At 37.0% G+C, this 18,515-nt stretch overlaps 1 protein-coding gene across 1 annotated transcript; it reads right to left on the bottom strand.

The window, feature by feature from the left end:
* Nucleotides 1-658: 658 nt before the first annotated feature.
* On the bottom strand, nucleotides 659-12,837 carry LOC104605203 (protein FAR1-RELATED SEQUENCE 5-like). The gene is made up of 3 exons (XM_010269860.3): nucleotides 12,684-12,837; nucleotides 9,209-9,660; nucleotides 659-1,186 (listed from the first exon to the last, which is right to left on the bottom strand). Coding segments are annotated over exons 1-3 (654 nt in total). The 5' UTR covers nucleotides 12,685-12,837; the 3' UTR covers nucleotides 659-985.
* Between the last annotated feature and the right edge of the window lie 5,678 nt (nucleotides 12,838-18,515).

The raw sequence follows: 18,515 nt of genomic DNA, 5'->3' as shown, positions 1-18,515 counted from the left end.
AAATTTACATTTAGAATGGTGAATGTGAAGGTGTGAGGATACATTTCTTTTTGATTAATAAATTATAATGGAAGGATAAGGTGGAGTCTATCCACATGCATGACTTTTGAACAATGACTATTACAATATCAGATGCCTTAAAGTCTTAATTATGGTGTTTTGTCAAAATACACATTTGTCCCAAGAAATTCATAAGGAATAATTCATGTCCAATGAAAATTCTGGAAAACCAGTGTCTTAAACTCTTAATTATGGTGCTTTGTCAAAGAGCACATTTGTCCCAAGAAATTCAGTGATTAAAGAGGTAATTTATGTCCTGAAAATTCCATAAAACAACTGTCTTAAACTCTTAATTACGGTGCTTTGTCAAAGTACGCATTTGTCCCAAGAAATTCAGTGATTAAAGGGGTAATTTATGTCCAATGAAAATTATAGAAAACCAGACCCCATTCTTACTTTTATTAGTATAGATATAGATGTACTAGGTCCTTTCACCTTTTTCTTACCGCACAAATCAAAACCCTCACCTTTCAACCACTAAAGCTCATTCTTTGATGCAAACTTGTCAATTAATCGCCACATATATAGCTTAGAATGGCAGGGAGAAATAAAAGGCAATCTTTTCTTAGAAATGTAGCCCTTCAATTGATGCTACATATTTGAGAATAATAATATAAAATGCACACCTTCCATGATATTTTCTTCAGATACAACCATGCATACAAGATTCCCTTTTTCCATCACTGCATACAAGATTCTTTGTTCCAATTCCAATGTCCATATCCTATTATATTCTCATGAGACAACCTCAGGTCACAACTTAGTTCAGAGCACTGCCAAGAATGCTTACTATCATTTAAGTACAAGTTGATTATAGCTAAAATCTAAGAACATACATTCAGGATAGGCAAAAGGCATACATAAACCATCCAACAAAAGAGTGTATTGTACAAGGATGGAAGCTACTTCAACAGCTTAGTGGCTATCAGCTCTGTGATAGTACTTGCCGCTTAGATTCAATATCATTCACGTTCTGAATTATATCTTCAATGTTTCTTGATAAATGATGAGTATGCTCCTCAATATCTTTCAAAACTGATTGCAGCTGTTCTTGATAAGCTGCTGAGCGCTTTCTCTCACGCATCAGCTCAGTTGATAATTCCCGGATCTTTTTGTCTTTCTCATCCTGAAATTAGAAAATTAATATATGCTATCCATTACTAATGTGTATTTGTGTCTGTGCACACCAGCATTTTGTTTTCTAATGCAAACACAAGTAGAGAGTTTGTTTTTTAGTTTCTTTTCCTTTTAAATGCAAACATCGGCAGAGATTTAACATGACAAAAGCATGCATGTCAAATTCAAATAATTAGTTTATGATAACCACACCACACATATGGCATTAACCAGAGGGGGTCACCATCAGGCAGGAAATCAATGAGATTTCTAAGGAAGAGACTTGATCTAAAATTATCCTGGTTATATAATCTGAGGCAGTTTTTCCTTCTCATTATCTTTTTTATTTCCATTATTGTCCAATTAGATTGGCAAAGAAAAGGGGATGAAGTTCAAAGACTGGCAATTCATAGTTTTCAAGGTGCCTAGGCAAGGCTAGGCGACCACAGGGCGCCCAGGCGTTGGAATTTTAAAATGCTTGTTTTATTGAGTTTTTACTTTATATATGCTTTTCAGACATGTAATTTAGCCATAAGAAAAAACATTTGATTCAATTCATCCATACAATCATGAATCAGCCATAAAAAATTTGAATGAGAAGAAGAATTGGCCATAAACATTTGATTCAAGTTTCAGATTCAAGACATTTAATTCAGCCATAAAAAAGTCAGCCACATAATCATATATATTAATGACATAAAAAAAAAATTGAATGAGAAGAAGAAGAATTAAAGAAGAGATTAGAGAAGAGATTAAAAACTGAGATGATTCAAGACTTCAAGTGTGAAACTGTGAATGACTGAAGGGAGGAAAAGAGTAGGGCGGAGCCCCTGTTTTTTTCCAAAAAAAAAAGGGACTCATGGGGCGTACTGACAACTGAGAGAGTGAGAGTGACTGACTGAGAACACCACTCAAGGGGTGGGTGGAAGAAGAAGAAGAAGAAGTGGAGAAAGGGAGGACTGAGGAGTATAGGGGCGGAGCCCCTGCTTTTTTGAAAAAAAAAAAAAAAGAAAAGGACTGGCGAGCCCCTGTTTTTTCGACTGAACTGATATCCGAGAAGAGAAAGGAGGAGGAGGAGAAGAAGAAGAAGAAGAAGAAGAAGAAGAAGAAGAAGAAGAAAGGGAGGACTGGCGGAGCCTCTGTTTTTCGAAAAAAAAAAGTAAAAAAAATGCTGAAACTCTGAAATCTGAAGAAGAAGAAGAAGAAGAAGAAGTACCTGCTCGAACTAAGGTGCGAGTGCAACTGCGATGGAACTGGGCTGCTCGAGCTTGCAGAGTTCGCATGTTCGGTTCTCCTCCTCCAGTCGAACCAAAACCTTTATCTTAGTTTAGTTGTATACCCTTGTCTTAGTTTAGTTGTATAGACTATTCTATAGTTGTCTTAATAATAAACTGATACAGTGTAACATATTTATTTTAAAGGAATACAACAACCAATGAAATATCAAGCTAATAAATTAAAAAAAAAAAATTATTTTAGATACATTAGGCGCCCGCCCAGGCTTGCGCATAACATATGGCATTTGGGCGAGGTGACCTTCAAAAACCGCCTAGTCGCCTAGACGCCCGCCTAGGCGTCGCCTTGACAACTATGTGGCAATTAAAAGGAGGACAAGTGAACCATTGTGGCTTCATATATCTCAAATAAAAATTTTTCTTATACAGCAAGATTGATAAATTGAAAACCCAGAGGTGAAGTAGGTCACTGAGTGAAAAGAGCACAAGTTAACCATAACAGTTGGCAAATTGACATTAAATTGTGAACGATATCCATGCTATTATGGAAGCCTTTCTCCCTTCCTCGGAATTGTGAAGGTGGAGTTCAATCCAAGTGTAGGACAAACACCCCCAATCCCAATAACATGGATGCTGGGACTTTCACTACATACATGCTGTAGATGTCCAAGGGCTAGTAGCAAAGAACTAAAAGGTCCTGCAAAAGAATTGCTAGAGTTCACAATGACTAAATAATCCAACAAGAGAGGACCAACATGCAAGGTTTAAAATGTCGGTGTCAGTGGAAATATTGTCCAAATATAATAAACATGTCGGAAATGTCAGTATGGAAATACTGTAAAAATTATAGACATGGTGGAAACACTGTAAAATATGCAAAAACATAGAATGGTATTTTATGAAATGATAAAAGAAACATAGGCACACCCATAGTTGTCAAGGTGACGCCTAGGTGACAAGGCACCCTTGGAGGCTTGCCTTGCCTAATCACCAAGCAGTTTTGTACATTGTATTATAAAATACTTTTATATTATTAATTTTTGAGATTATAATTATAATATAGACATTATTAAACTAAAACATTCATTTTCTATGTTCATATACTATTTTTTATTATTTTCTTATTTGTTAGGGTTTAATCAACACAAACATTGCTAAATGCTATATTTAACCCCCAAAGACTTCAAAACCTGAATCAATAAGGAAGAACTTAAAATTTTGTCTAATCAACACAATATCTTCTTCTTATCCACTTTTTCTTTTCTTCCTTTCCTATAACAAAATAGGGATTCAGACCCCATATTTTTTGAGTTTTCTTTTCTTTCTTCTTTTTCTTATGAATATGTTTTTTACTTAAAGTATTGATATGTAATGGAAGATAGAGTCCAATATGTATCGGTTTTTGGATAAAACTGATACATGACATGGTAGGAAAATAGGGGTTTCCAAAAAGTTCCATATCCACCACGTATTAGGCTTGTATCAGTGTGTATCAGTCAATATTGATGCATATCAATTGATAATTGACTGCTGCAAACTGATACTCAACTGTTACAAACTCGTATTAAACCATTACAAGCCATATTCAACTGTTATAAATTCATACTCAACCATGATGTTTTGGTTAGAGATTGCATGTAGAGAAAGTTGATAGGATGGAAAAGGAGGGTAATAGGAGTTTTTTCTTGGAGTTAGAAGAGAGAGAAAGAAAAACCTTAAATTCACAAGCTCTGATGTTAACAAACAGATTGGAAAAATATCAATTAGCAAGTGTGAATGTAAATGTGGGGTTTAGAAGTTCTATCGTGTTGAAGCAAAAGGGTTGTTGGGGATTTGTGTCTTGATATATCCTAGATTTAGGGGTAATTTTTCTTTAGAGTGGTGAGAGGTGTTTTTGTTCTTTGATAAATTATCTAGTAGGGGGTAGGGGTGTTGTTGGGGTTTGTTTTGCATTCTTCTCGATTATGTCTGGATTGGTGGGGAAAAGTGGTCTTTTAGGGGATGTGGTATTATTTATTTGATTTCTGTCTCAGTCATCACCTGAAATTGTAATCTACCATTTTCTTTTTTAATAATTTTTTATTTACTATAAAAGCCTTAAACATTGTGATAGAAATAAATAAATAAATTTTTATTTATTTTTGCTTTTTTCTTTGAGCTTTGTTTTCCATATATAACATGCTTGTTTTGCATTTGAGAGTTCATAGGCTTGTGTGGGAGACAACGGGTGGAGCTGTTGTTTTTGGTCTACCTATGATACTCCTCCAATAGTTCTCTAACAACAAAAAAGCCCTAACCTTTCTCTTCTACATTGTTTTTTCTTCTCTGATATTGGTATTAGAGGTCAATTGAGTTCCGTCGGAAGTGCAACTCAAAGAGCATGCTCTTTGAATTTTGGAGTCTGGATGCTTCAATCCAAGCATTCAGCATCCAAAAGGGGGCAAGATTAGATTCAATAGTTCTCTAACAACAAAAAAGCCCTAACCTTTCTCTTCTACATTGTTTTTTCTTCTCTGATATTGGTATTAGAGGTCAATTGAGTTCCGTCGGAAGTGCAACTCAAAGAGCATGCTCTTTGAATTTTGGAGTCTGGATGCTTCAATCCAAGCATTCAGCATCCAAAAGGGGGCAAGATTAGATTCAAGGACAACAGTGATCCAATGTGTCTCAATCTTCTAAATTGATAAGTTCCTTGTTTATTTTGATTACTTGTATACTTTAGTGCTGCTACTTTCTAATTCTTCCATTGTTCCTGCTCAATTACTTTTGCTACTTTCATCTATTATTATTGCTTTGATTTATTGGATTCGGAATTGTCTTATTATAATAGCTTTATTGTTCAAACCGATATCTCCAACATATACAATTAAGTTTCATTGTGATAGGATTGTTGAACAGCTTAAAGCTTGGCTAGTAGCTAAGGTTTTCCTTAGACCCATGGGATTGATTTTGATGAGACTTTTTCACCTATGGCTAAGATCTCTTCTATTTGGGTCATAACTGCATTGGCTACGGCATTTCATTGGCTTTTGTTTCAGTTAGATGTAAAGAATGCCTTCTTATATGATGATCTTTTTAAGGAGGTTAATATGGAACAATCACCTGGATTTGTTGCTCAGGGTGAGTATTCAGATTATGTGTAGATTGAAGAAGGCCATATATGGACTGGAACAATCCCCACATGCCTGCTTTGGTGAATTTAGTGATATGGTGATTCCAATCAGGTTATTCAATTTTTGGTTGGCATTCAGAAGCTGCCTTATGGTACAAATTGATGATATTGTGAATATGGGTAGTGATTGTAAAGGCATAAATGAGCTGAAGATATTTTTCCATCAATGTTTTCATACTGAGGATCTGGTGAAGTTGTGGTATTTTTTAGGTATTGAAAATCGCAAGATCCAAGATAGAGATATGCCTTTGACAAAGGAAGTATACACTCAGCCTACTTGAAGAGATTGGTATGTTAGGCTGTAAACCAACTGTTACTCCCATGGATTCAAAACACTAAACTTGTATTTGATCAGGGGGAGTTGGTTGATGACCTGGGATAATATAGTCCAGTTGGTAAGTTGAATTACTTAACTATTACACGTCCAAATGTCTTATACACAGCAGATCTGTTCACAAGGCTGTAAACCAACTGATACTCCCGTGGATTCAAAACACTAAACTTGCAGATCTGTTCACGAGGTGCTGTATAACCCATTGGTTGATTTCTTTGTATCCAAATTGGGTCTACGCAACATATACACAGCAGCTTGATGTAAAACATAGAGAGTTACTGCTATAATATTTAATGGGAGGGTAGGTCAGTCATTATATCCTAATAACTTAAGTAGGGGTAAGATGGGGAGTTCAATTTTACTACTAAAAGGGGTCACTATTGTAATGTGTGATTTCTTCAAGTTGAGACCTATATGAAGAAGTCTGGCCAATTGCAAGACTTATTTTCTCCAATCAGCAGAATGGGCCTTGTTCTATACTTAGAGATCTGATAAAAAAATCCCACCTTCAATTATTGAGAAGTAAAGTAACCTCAGAATTTAGTGCACCAAGAAATGGAGCATATGATAATTCATCTGGACCATTGCTACTTTACCCCTTTTGTTTTATTTTATTTTTTTGATGAGTAACAACATATTTATTAAACAACTTAGAAATATATATATATATATATATATATATATATATATATATATATATATGATACGGATGGCTACACCCCAGATGTTGGGATGGCCAAAACAGAACCTGGATATATCAAAAATTTCCTTTCCCTCCCCAAAATAAGTTCCCTCTTTTTACCCCTTCTTTTGCCAATGCATCTTTTCCAGCCAATCATCATTACTGCCAAACAAGCAGCTCCATTGTTACTGTTTCACACATCCTTGAAGATTGCCAAACAAACAGCTTCTATTTAAGTAAGGCAGATCATGGATCAGATTTTAACTGCAAATGAGAGTGTTCACGAAAATTTGAGAGCAAGAGACTAGGAACTCCACGGGATCTGAACTAATGGCAGTACTTCAGGGGTAAAAACTGGGTAAAACACTCAGAAACAGGAATCTCATTGTGAAAGGTGCTTCAAAAGGAAAATGATAGTCAGTCAAGGAGCAAAGAAATATTGAAATGGAATTGAACAGTAGAGTTACATTGATAAGGAGATCGACCAAATGGAATGGCTGATATGTTAGAAAGACTTGGAAACAGCATGAATCAATTTCTTGGGGGACTACAGGGCATGAATGAGAAAATAAAGTAAGGTAACAAAATTTAAATAGAGGGAAGAAGAAGGTTGGGCAAAGTTGTAGGGAGTGCTAAGCATTAATTGTAGCTATGTTCTGCTTATGGTTAATAAAGAATTCACTGTTACCGATCAAGAGAGAGAGAGCAGGAGAGGAAAGTTTTGTGTGTAAGAAGGCTTATGATTATGTGGAGTAGTCCTTGATCTAGGTCCTGAAGGAAATAGGTGTTAGTGAACGAAAGGAGAATATGGATCATGGACTGTCTCAAATCGATTCATTACTCAACAATGGTAAATGGTTCGGCAAGAGATTTCTTCCCAGCCAGGTGTGGCCTCCAGCAAGGGGACCCAATGTCACCACTCCCATTCACCTTATCATTGATGTTTTTAGTAAACTAATCTCTGGGACAAATAGGATGGGCATAACTAGAGGTTCTGGAGTTGGGTAATGAGAAGATTCCTTCAACTCACCTCATGTTTGTTGATGACATCATTACTTTTGACCAAAATAGGGATGAAGATCTAGTCTACTTGTTGGCCTTAATAAGAAGCTTTAAGAAAGTGTGAAATTTGAAAATCAATCTTCTTGGCCAATCACATATCTTGGTCTACCTCTAGGAGGTAACCCAAGAACAACCCCTTTTGGAGCCCTCCCTTGGAAAAATACACAAAAACATTGGCATCATGGGAAAAACATTATATCTCACCAGGGATTATACTTATTAGGTTGGCTTCAAATCTACCAGTTCACATTTTCTCCATTTTTAAAGCCCCTGTGAAAGTTAATAAGACATTGGAGAAAACCATGAGGAACTTTCTCTAACAACATCCTGGTTAGAAAAAAAAAAGATCATTTAATAAACTGGGGTATTGTAAGCACAAGAAAGGTAGATGGTGGGCTCAAGATGAGAAAGGTTAGACTTGTAAAATAATACTTTGCTTGGAAAATTGCTCTAGATGTTTCCTAAGGAATAAGATAAATTGTGGCACTCCAAAATTATGAGCATACATGGATTGCATCCTAATGGTCCAAATACAAATCAAGCCCCTAGATACACCATCACTTCTCCATGGGAATCAATTTTGTCAATCCTTAACTAGTTTCTTGGTCAGACCAGGTTAGATGTGTGGAAAGGGGAGAAAATGAAGTTTTGGGAGGACATAGGCTGTGTACCATTGCCCTTGAAGATAAGTACACTAGACTCTATTCTCTATCTAATTAAAAAATGAAAAAAAAAAACAATTGATTCCATAGCCATCTCAAAAGAAAATATTTTCCTCAGAAGCAAGAGTTGGCTCACAATCCCTTAATCATCTTCTGAACCCAAAATCCCAAGAAATCCCTGCTTAGATAAGGAAGAACAAAAGGAAATAAACTTGTTTTTATACAAGGAAAGAGGGTAAAGTGTTGGATGACAGCTACATTAAAGGCTAAAAGGTTACACTAATTTCTTCCATTACCATGACAAGGGGAAGTTAAAGGATTTTAGGATAAAAAGTCATGTGGAGAGAATCTAAGTCAAGCTTTTAAGCTTAAAGGAGTTGTAAACTGTACCATCTATTTGTTCAGAGGAATAGTTTTTCTTCTTCAATAAAAACCACTACTCGCTTGAGCTTTCACACATTAGTTGAAACTTAGCATTTATGTGCTGACATGAACAATATGTACCAATTCAGCAATTCTACAGTATGCAAGTTAAGAAAAAGAAGAAAGAAAATATAACAATTTTGAGGAGCACAATTTAAGGCAAAAAGGGAAAGGTAAGACTCATTCTACATATAGGTCAGCTATATATATGTTGTCCACTTTCCTTGCATTAAGATCCCTTCTGAATGCAGGGATTTCTTTCTTTCTTCTCATTATGAATAAAGCCTTTTTTTATAAGTCTCATTATGAATAAAGTCTCAACTTAGAAAGTAGAGAAAATTATCAAGACTTCCAAACACTAAAATTCAATGACAGAGAATAGAACATCAGAAATGAATTCTTGTATTTTTGCAGTGGATGGGACTGGTCATCTTTAGATTCTACAAAGTGAAGAAAACTTACTGGTGTTTGAGAAAGAAGCAAACTTCGACGACTATTGCCAGAGGAAGAAATCACCAATGGATGATTGTGCTCCTTGACGAATCTGGAAACAACCCACTTCCCTGTCTTCTCTCTCTTTACCATAATCATTGCCTTACAGCCTTCCCTGGTGATGGCTCGAGGCTTCCTACTTTCACTCCGTCTGGGTCTGTTTCGGCGAAACCCCTCCTTATTACATACAAGTCGGCGGCAAATAACCTTGCCATCACGCAGTGAACGGCGAAATGCATCAACACGCATAACAAAGCCCAAGTGTGTAGCATATGCATCATAGAATACCTTAGCAGCTTCTTCAGACTCAAACTCCATACCTACATAAGGTTCTATGATTTCATCTTCACATACAGCTAATTCTTTTCCATTGGAACTCTCCATGATTTCTGTACCCTCAACCACACCATGTTTTCCATCCACTGCCACACAATATTTTGTCATTCTATGCATTAAAACAACTGATAAGCTTACAGAAGAAAAAAGGAGAATCATTCATATGCCCATAGACTAGTACAAGCATTGTACCACCTAATTTGTTCAAGACAACTGGTCAAAAATCTATTAAAGAAAGCATAGAAACGGTAGAGCCGCCATTTTGGAGATACAAAGAAAGCAAAGAGACAATAGAGCTGCCATTTAGGAGATATCTATATTACTATTAAAAGTGGGAATTAGGTATAGATTCTGGAATTTTTATTAACTAAAATACCCTTATTGTTGAATATGATCCTTCATTATACTAGTTATATTAAATTCATTCAATTTTCTCTTATTAAGTCTTATATTTAAGTTATTTACTCACTTCTGCTCTCTTTTTTTTTTTTTTGTTAAACCCTTCTCTCATTAAATCATATATTTATTGCATATTAAATAAATGAGCTTTGTCAACTTTTGAATTTGGTCCTTCTCTAACTGTGATGGCAGAAAATGTAATTTAAGCTATTACTTTTCACTTCATTCAATTCCCTCTTATTAAGATGTTAATTCCCATTCTCCCTCCTTAGATTCTTTATTTGAAGTATTTTTGTTTCTCACCAATAAATTCTACTAATTAAATTTATACCCAATAATTTTAACAATAAAAAACCTATGTTTTAAAATCCAACATGAAAACTAAGCTGTCCTTTTGTCGGTGAGGCAGATACATAGTTCAACTATCTAAGTAAAATGGGTCAACTAATGGTCTCATAGTTAAATAATAAAAGTTTAAAAATAAATAAAAATATAAAAATTACAAGAAAATTTAGGCATATCTCTAAAATTATATATTTATCATTTTAAATAAAAATAAGTATGATAAATAAGAAATATTTTTATTAATGATGGAAATGAAATACAAAAACTAAAACTGACCCAGAAACACAAACCATTTTCCTATTCAAGCATTGGGTCCATGGTTCAGCGTTTTAGGTCAAAATGATCAACCCACATTGTTGTAATTAAATAACAAAAATTTTTAAAAATATAGAGACAAATTCATTAAAAACACAAAAAAAATGTTGAAACATTTGGGTACATCTCTAATATTACGTATTTCATCATATTAAACAAAAATAAGTGTAATAAATAATAGTTATTTTAATGATGGAAATAGAATATAAATTTAAACTAACTCAAAAGAAAAACTATTTTTCCATCTAATTGGTGGTTAGTGACCCATACAGGTGCAAATTAGGTGGGCTCAATCTGAGCCTGGACCAACTCAGCTTGCAATTTTAGACAAACTTGCTTGGATATTTTGTCCTCAGGTTGGGCCTAGCCCAAAAGTTTTAATTTTTGAGGTGTGCCTTGGCTTAGCCTTGGGTAGCTTAAGGTTGGCTTGATGATACATACATACATACATGTATAACCAATTCAAGCCTAAGTCCAATCCAATTGCATCAAATTTTAATGTGAGTTGGGCCCAAATTGGATAGATCAACCTTGACCTTGGGTGCAAGCTTTAGGCCCAATGCATAGGATTGGGCCTAGATTGAGCGTGAACTTGGCCCAACTTGCACCCTAATGATTCAATCATTTAGGTAAAATGGGTTAACCAATGATGTCATAATTAAATAATAAAATATAAAATAAATAGAACTACAAAAAAAATAGAAAATTTGACATATCTCAAATACTATAGATTTGTCATATTAAACAAAGTTCCATACACGGGAATAGTTTTTACAATTAATTATGGAAATGACATAGAAAATCTAAAATTTCCCAAAATTGGGATTGCTTTACCTTTCAAGTCAAATAGATCAATATAATAAAAACTCAAATAAAATAGAAAGAAATAAAAGTTATAAAAATACAAAATTTTATCGAAAAAATTTGTGCACATCTCTAATATTATATGTTTATCATATTAAACAAAAATAAATTTGATAAATAATTAGCATTTTTATTAACAGTGGAAACAAATTACAAAATTTAAATCCACTATCACACCATACTTTAATTACTTTATCTTTTTTAGTGGGTTTCAATAAACATGTTGGAATTATTATTGTTATTTGAAATTGCCACGTGCAAATGCATGTGCACATTTACTAGTAACAGGAAAATATCCAGATTGGTTGGATACCTTAAACCATCAAAATGAATAAATTATTTTCTAAATAATTGAATCCTTCTTTTTTTGACCATTCAAAAATGTTTATATTTAATAGTTGGTTTAATTATCCAATAGTATTGAATCTTTGGTGTTTGGAATCCTAAAAATAGAGCTTATAAATTGAGCATTTTGGATCAGCAAAGTTATTCATAGAAAGTCTATGACAGTACAAAGGGTCTACCTCATGCGTAACTAAAGGGGGTGAGGGGTGGGCGGAAAGGAAGTTCTCTTCTAGGCATTTCACCAAACGGATTGCATGCACCTCAAGGAAACCTATACAGCTAACCCATAAGAGAGATGAATTACAGAGCTGATTAACTACTAAACTCGCGTGTGGTAATTCCCTTTCCTTTACCATAATAATGGCCATTCCAATCAGGTAGTTTTTGGAATACCCTGGGTGGGACCCACACTTCCACATGGCCCACGCATCAAACATGAACTCTCTTTTTCTGTCCTCCAATTTTTTAGGAGGATGTAATCGCTACATATGCCATTTAGAAACAGTTTTTTGCCTCGTTTATTAAGACATTAAGAGGTTCTGAGCTCCAAAACGAGACATTTTTCAAAAAAAAAAAAAACGAAACATTTACCTTGAGAAACTCATGATTCATAAGAGAAACGAGAGTGCAAAATATGCAGTTCCTTCGTCAAAGAAATTCATGGCGAAAATAGAGAAACCAAAAAAAAAAGAAATGTAAAGCTTTTGGTCAAAATTCTTTACCCTTTTGAATTGCTAACTTCACTCTTGGTTCTTTTGATTGAACACTGAATCGAGTGCAGAATAAATACAAATTGCGTTTGAATTAACCTACGAAGTTGTAGGGAGAGTGTTAGACTTACTTGATTGAGGGATTGAAGTCAAAAAATAATTTCCACGGGTTCTTCCTCCGAGAGAGAACGAGAGAGATTAGCTCCTCAATTTTAGTCTTTGGCAAGCTTAAAGAAATCATGTCTCCGGTAAATTACAAAGACCCCCTTTTTACTATGTGCCAGTGACAATTACCCCACTTTCATTTGCAAAAACCCCTCACTTAATTACTAAAATACGCACTTCAACTTTCTTTATTTTCTTTTCATCGTCCTTTTTCTACAATTGACTCAAAATTGCCTTCGTTTTCTACAAACAAAATCAGCTAAAATAATAATAATGTAGAAAAACAAATTTCTTTAAATTCTTGTTTCACATGAATGCCTCTTTTCATCTTAAAATATAAAAAGTATCCACACGTTTCTCTAATAAATTTAAGTAAAAGCAAATGAAACCTTTACCAATTAATGTGAATATTGAATCCAACTAGAAATTTTGCAAGAGTCAATTAGAATAACCAAGATGGTATCAATCTTATATTTAGAAAACTAATTCAATCATAATTCGATCAAATAAATAAAAAAATGTAGTTTTAGGATTTAAATAATTTTAAATAACTAAATAAGAATCTTTTTTGAAGTTAACTAGTTTGAACTCCAACGAAAGGTGTATTGTCACAAAGTGAAAGTTAAGGGGGTCTTTGTAGCAAATGAAGTTTAGGTTGTATTTAATTGCAGTGCAATTTTATTTGCATTAATACAAATGCATGAGAGTGCAAAATGAAAGAAATGCAAATTTTTGTTAAAGTTTTTTTTTTTTTTTTTTTCTTGTGGATGCTTAAATTTAGCTAAGACTGAAATTGATATGTGCTAGATTGCTATTTTTTTTCCTTTTTGGTACTTTTGCTGGATTTACAATGTAGTGACTATCTGAGCCTTTATATTTGCTAATTTGATGAATATGGTTTGGATTATAATATGGAAGTAGTCAAATAGCTTATATTTTTACTTTTTTCCTTTGTTGCTTATGCTCGTGGAAGCATTGGATAGTTTATATTTTGATTAATAAGGGAAACAATGAATATGTATTAATTTTGACATTTCTCGTTTATTTTTCAAACAGTTTCCAAGGAGATTTATCAATTAGGTTTGTAGGCTTTCGTTTGAGCTTGAAGGAAATGCTGCATTGCTGCTAGGGAAGATGAAATGACCAAGCAATCTTAATAGTAGATGGAAATTGTTGGCACAATTATGGATAGAATGTGATGAACGGAAATCCCAATCCCACAGGTAGGGGGGCAACTTGGGCGGCCCAACCAAAGTCCGACTCAGTCCAGCCTGAAATTTTATAATGGTTGGGTTTGGATTTTCAGTCCTTGGACTAGGCTTGGGCCCAAGAAGTCAGGCCAAGCCCAGGCCTAACCCTTAGATAGTTCGAACCTGGTCCAACTATCTACAATCATACATACATACATATGTATGTATAATTTTAGAGTGGCTTCATTAACCAATCTGAACCCAACCCGAGTACATCAAATTATAATTGGGATGGGCTTGGGTTGGATGAACTTTGTTCTAAAATTAACCACAGCATTTCTCTTAAACTGATCATAACTTTTCAAAGCATCCAAGAAACCTCATGGTAATAACTTGATGTCAAAGAGAATAACGAGTGTTATTAGATTATCATTTTACCCTTTGTTAATGTTTATAATTTTACCATTTCTAGCCGTCCATCTGATTTGGTTATGAGCCCACAACAACCGAATGAGATAATCAACAAATTAATAACATATCCAATCTGAATTTAGTTCTCTTTACATATGCAATACTCAGAATTGCTGTGTGGACCACAAAAGGGATGATCGCTTGAGGGAGAGCGGCATGTACAATTGCGAAGTAGAAGAGCTGGCCTCGTAAGCCAACAGTAATGGAAGTTGCGGCCATTACTATTGGGCCATCAGAAATCGCACGATTATGTTGAATGCGGCAACCTGTGTAGGGAGTTTTTTCTTCCAACTTGTAAAAAAAAAATAGGGAAAATTCTCGATCAGTAGTATATTATATTTTAGCTAAGTGATAATTTGGTTTTGTAATTTTAAAATATGATATTTCAGTATTCGAACTTTCAATTTATAACAATCCGTACTTGGCGTTAATTCACTTTCAGTCACACCCATCACGTGAGATCAGATGCATTTTAAATAATTTCATAATTACAAAACTAACCTTTATCATAATATTCAAACCATTATACCTTTTTCCAGTTTTCTTTCTTTTTACCCTATTCCCGTTTCTCTTCAATTTAGGTTGAAGGAACGATAGAGGTAACGTTAACCGACAGTTCTTCATTCTTCAGATTTAAAATAGGCCTAAAAGAGAGATTCCCTTGCCTTCTCTCTCTCACTTTTGTTGCATCTACAAGGGCAGGAGTCTGTTGTACTTGAAAAAACACAAAAATGAACAGAATATAATGACCCCACATATTCCTGTGATTATAAGAACCCATTTGAATGCTTGTGGTTCGTTAAACAATGATATTGAGAAGTTCATCCCAAAGACCCCAGCCACCACTCCAAAGATTGCAACGACCAGTGTTGGAGTACTAAGCAGGTCAATCTTTCGGTAAGTTCTTCTTAAGTTAAGAATTTAACTATAATCCTTCGTTGTTGGGACAGGGCTTAATTGATCACTTTCAGGTCAATCTTTCGGTAAATATCTAAACCCCAACTGTATGAGAGGTGGTACAACAGTGGGTGGGGGTCAAGCATCAAATATAGGCCCATCAAAACGCAAACAACAAAAGAGAGAGAAGCAAGCAGCAGAAAGCCAGAACCAAAAACCATGTCTTCCGGATTCTCCATCGGTGAGTGAGTCCCAACCGAAGAAGGTTGAGCCAAACCAGGTTCAAACCTCTTATGTCTCTCTGTTTGTGGGGCTCTGTTCTTCTTTGCTATCTATATTGATGGAGTCAATCAAACCAGACACCTTGTCAACACTCCGATGGAGGAACTAGATAGCTTATTCCCTGCTCCACACAAAGCTCGATCTCCCCCTAGTGTTGAGTTCAATCTTTCCCAACGACAACAAGTCACCGTCGTTGCCCAATGATTTCAAACTTGTCTCTTTACAATCAGACTTATACTTCCTTAGGGACCTGATGTAGCGCGATTTGACTACTCCCAGTTGGAGGGTGACCTGACTTCCAATCGAGCAGCGAGCTGGATCAATCTGCAAGACAATGGATCAGAGAACCCGGGGTGGCTAACCCGACGAGGTCACTCCGATGCTTAAGTTAGCATTTTGCGAGCTGAATGTTTTGAGAGTTTGAGAACTAGAGAGTAGAGTGATCACGCGTACCTGGGCCCTGGAGGGGTCGTTGCTCTTATATAGTTGAGCTCTCGCGAGTTTCACGGATCGGTTTCGGGATCTTCGTCCTGAGGGGATCCATTTCCGCTTTAATCGGGGAGTAACATATCAGTCAATAAAGTCTTTCGTTTCCGCCCGATCCGGGCGGGGAGAAGACAAGGCCTTCCGTTACGCGGCGTGATCCCGTGAGGTTCGGAGTCTGTTGGCGAAACTTCCAGAGTCGTTACATGGCGGTTCGGGTTGTTATCCCCGAGCTGGAACTTTGGTTCTTTAGTCCCGAGTTGGATTGAATGCCGAGGTGCCCTGACGCTGAGGTGACCTTGTGTCGAGGTGACTCTATGCCGAGGTGACCGAACACCCGAGCTCAAATGTTGCGAACTAGGCTTGCCAGGCTGAGCTGTCATCCCTTAGTCAGGTCGTGTCCACGTGTCCCCTTCTCGCTAGGTCACGCCAAATCACCCTTCATCAATTGCCCCCCACTCCTCGTGCCAGGGGTCCCAACCCGGTGTGAGGAGTTCATGGAGGATCTAAGTGGATTTGGCGTGGGGTCTGGACAATCTGAAGAGCGAACCGTTGGTCGGGCCTGTTCAACCGTCTGATTCAACCACGAAATGACCCAGATCGCGTCTCGGGTAAGCACAGACATCACGCTGTTTATAGACTCCACGGACATCAAAGAGTGCGCTCAACCGATTTCGTCCTCGGGTGTCATGCAATTGGTTTTCATGAGAGCCATTGGATCAAGCAGGTCTTAGCCGTTGATCGCCACGTGGTGAACTATAAATAGGGGGCCGAGGGGCCCCTCTTCTTCGCCAAAAATCTTGTGATTGAGCTCTCCCGAGGTAGCGTTGGAGTCCTTCAGCTCGCCACTTCTTCTCTTGTGCTCCGAGGTCGCTTTCGTCTTTTTGGTGAGTTCGTCTTCTCTTCGTTAGTTTGTTCTCCTTTCCTGTTCCAATATGTCTAGTGCTAGCATAGATAGGCTTCTTAGTGACTCTAGTGAGCCTGAGGGTGCCGAGGTGCAGTCCTTGGCTCTTGCTTGCGAGGTCAGCTCCTCGCCAGGCAGTTCCCCCTCGCCCCTTAGGAGAAATTCTTTTACCCAAAGTCGGGCCATCTCGGCCTGAGGAGCCTGTAGCTTGGGAGGAGGGACCGACCTCTAGAGAGGGGGTCCCGTCTTCTTCTCGGGGTCAGGATCCAGATGACTTTGGTCCTTCCACTATGACATCGAACAGGTTACTGTCATTGGTAGCCCATTATCATCTTCCCGATAACCTTGTTTTTAGTATTCCTTTGGGTCGGTACCCTTGGGTTCATGGTCACCATGAGCTCGCGGTTTTCGAAGAGCAGCTTGTAGTTGGGTTGCACTTCCCGCTCCACCCATTCATTGTAAAAATTATTAAGCTCTTTGATATCACCATTGGCCAATTACACCCGAACTCCATCCAAACTATAGTAGGTACAATCTCCCTATTCCACGAGTATAACCGACCTCTATCCTTAGATATTTTTAGCTCGATCTGTTCGATCAAAAAGAACTCCGCTTGCCTGCACGGGGATATCTGACAGAGTTACTACATCTCTCCCCACCCTGGGTTCAAAATCCTGTTCGGAAGCCCGAACAAAATATCAGCCTGGAAGAGGAGATACTTTTTTGTCCAAAACCCCGAGGGGTGGCCCTTCCCGACTCACTGGCGGGTGGCCATTAAAGACGCCGGGGTGAGGCTAGATGCGGAGACCAGGGCGATCGTTAACTCCTGGAGGGACCTCGGCCTGGAGACAAGAGATTTCTTGGCCAAGGAGAAGCTTGTGCGAGCTAGGCTGAGCCCTCCTGGTAGACCTCCACCTCGGCGCTCACATTCTTTTTTATTTTGAATTTACTTCAGTTCGCGACTAACCCATTCCTTTTTCTCTTACAGTAGCTATGCCGGAGGTCGATGCAGAAAACCTTTTGAAGAGCTTCCAGAGAGGGAAAAAGAGGAAGGCCTCAAAGAAGTCTCGTCGGGAGGCCGGCCCTTTTGCCCCCGTCCCACCCGAGGTCGCTGCGCCGGAGCCGATCTCAGCCGATCTTCCGGAGGAGGAAGTCCGTCCCCAACCTCCTATCGTGGACCTGGATGAAGACCAGGACGAAGGAGCTCTGCCTCACGAGCCGGAGAGCGCTTTCGTGCCCGAGCCTCAGCTCTCGAAGGAGAGCATAATGACCCCTCGGCTCGAGCTCCTCAAAATATATATAATAAATAATTTTTATTATATAAATATTTTTTTATATATAATATTTTTATTTTTTATGTATGATGGTGAATAATTTTTATAATTCTTAATTTTTTGTATGTAAAATAAAAAATATATATATATTTATATGTATACTTTTTATTAAAAAAAAAACTTGCCTTGTAGTCAAGCTCGAGCCTAACACAGTTTCAACAAGCCAAGCTCAAATAGCCAAATATTTGGCTCAACTCGGCTCGAACCCACCCCTAAATAGCCGTCACATTCAACTAA

This window comes from Nelumbo nucifera, chromosome 1 (genome assembly GCF_055504915.1).
Source record: "Nelumbo nucifera cultivar China Antique chromosome 1, China Antique-T2T, whole genome shotgun sequence".
Taxonomy (NCBI): Eukaryota; Viridiplantae; Streptophyta; class Magnoliopsida; order Proteales; family Nelumbonaceae; genus Nelumbo; species Nelumbo nucifera.
This window is presented reverse-complemented; position numbering and strand designations above follow the sequence as displayed.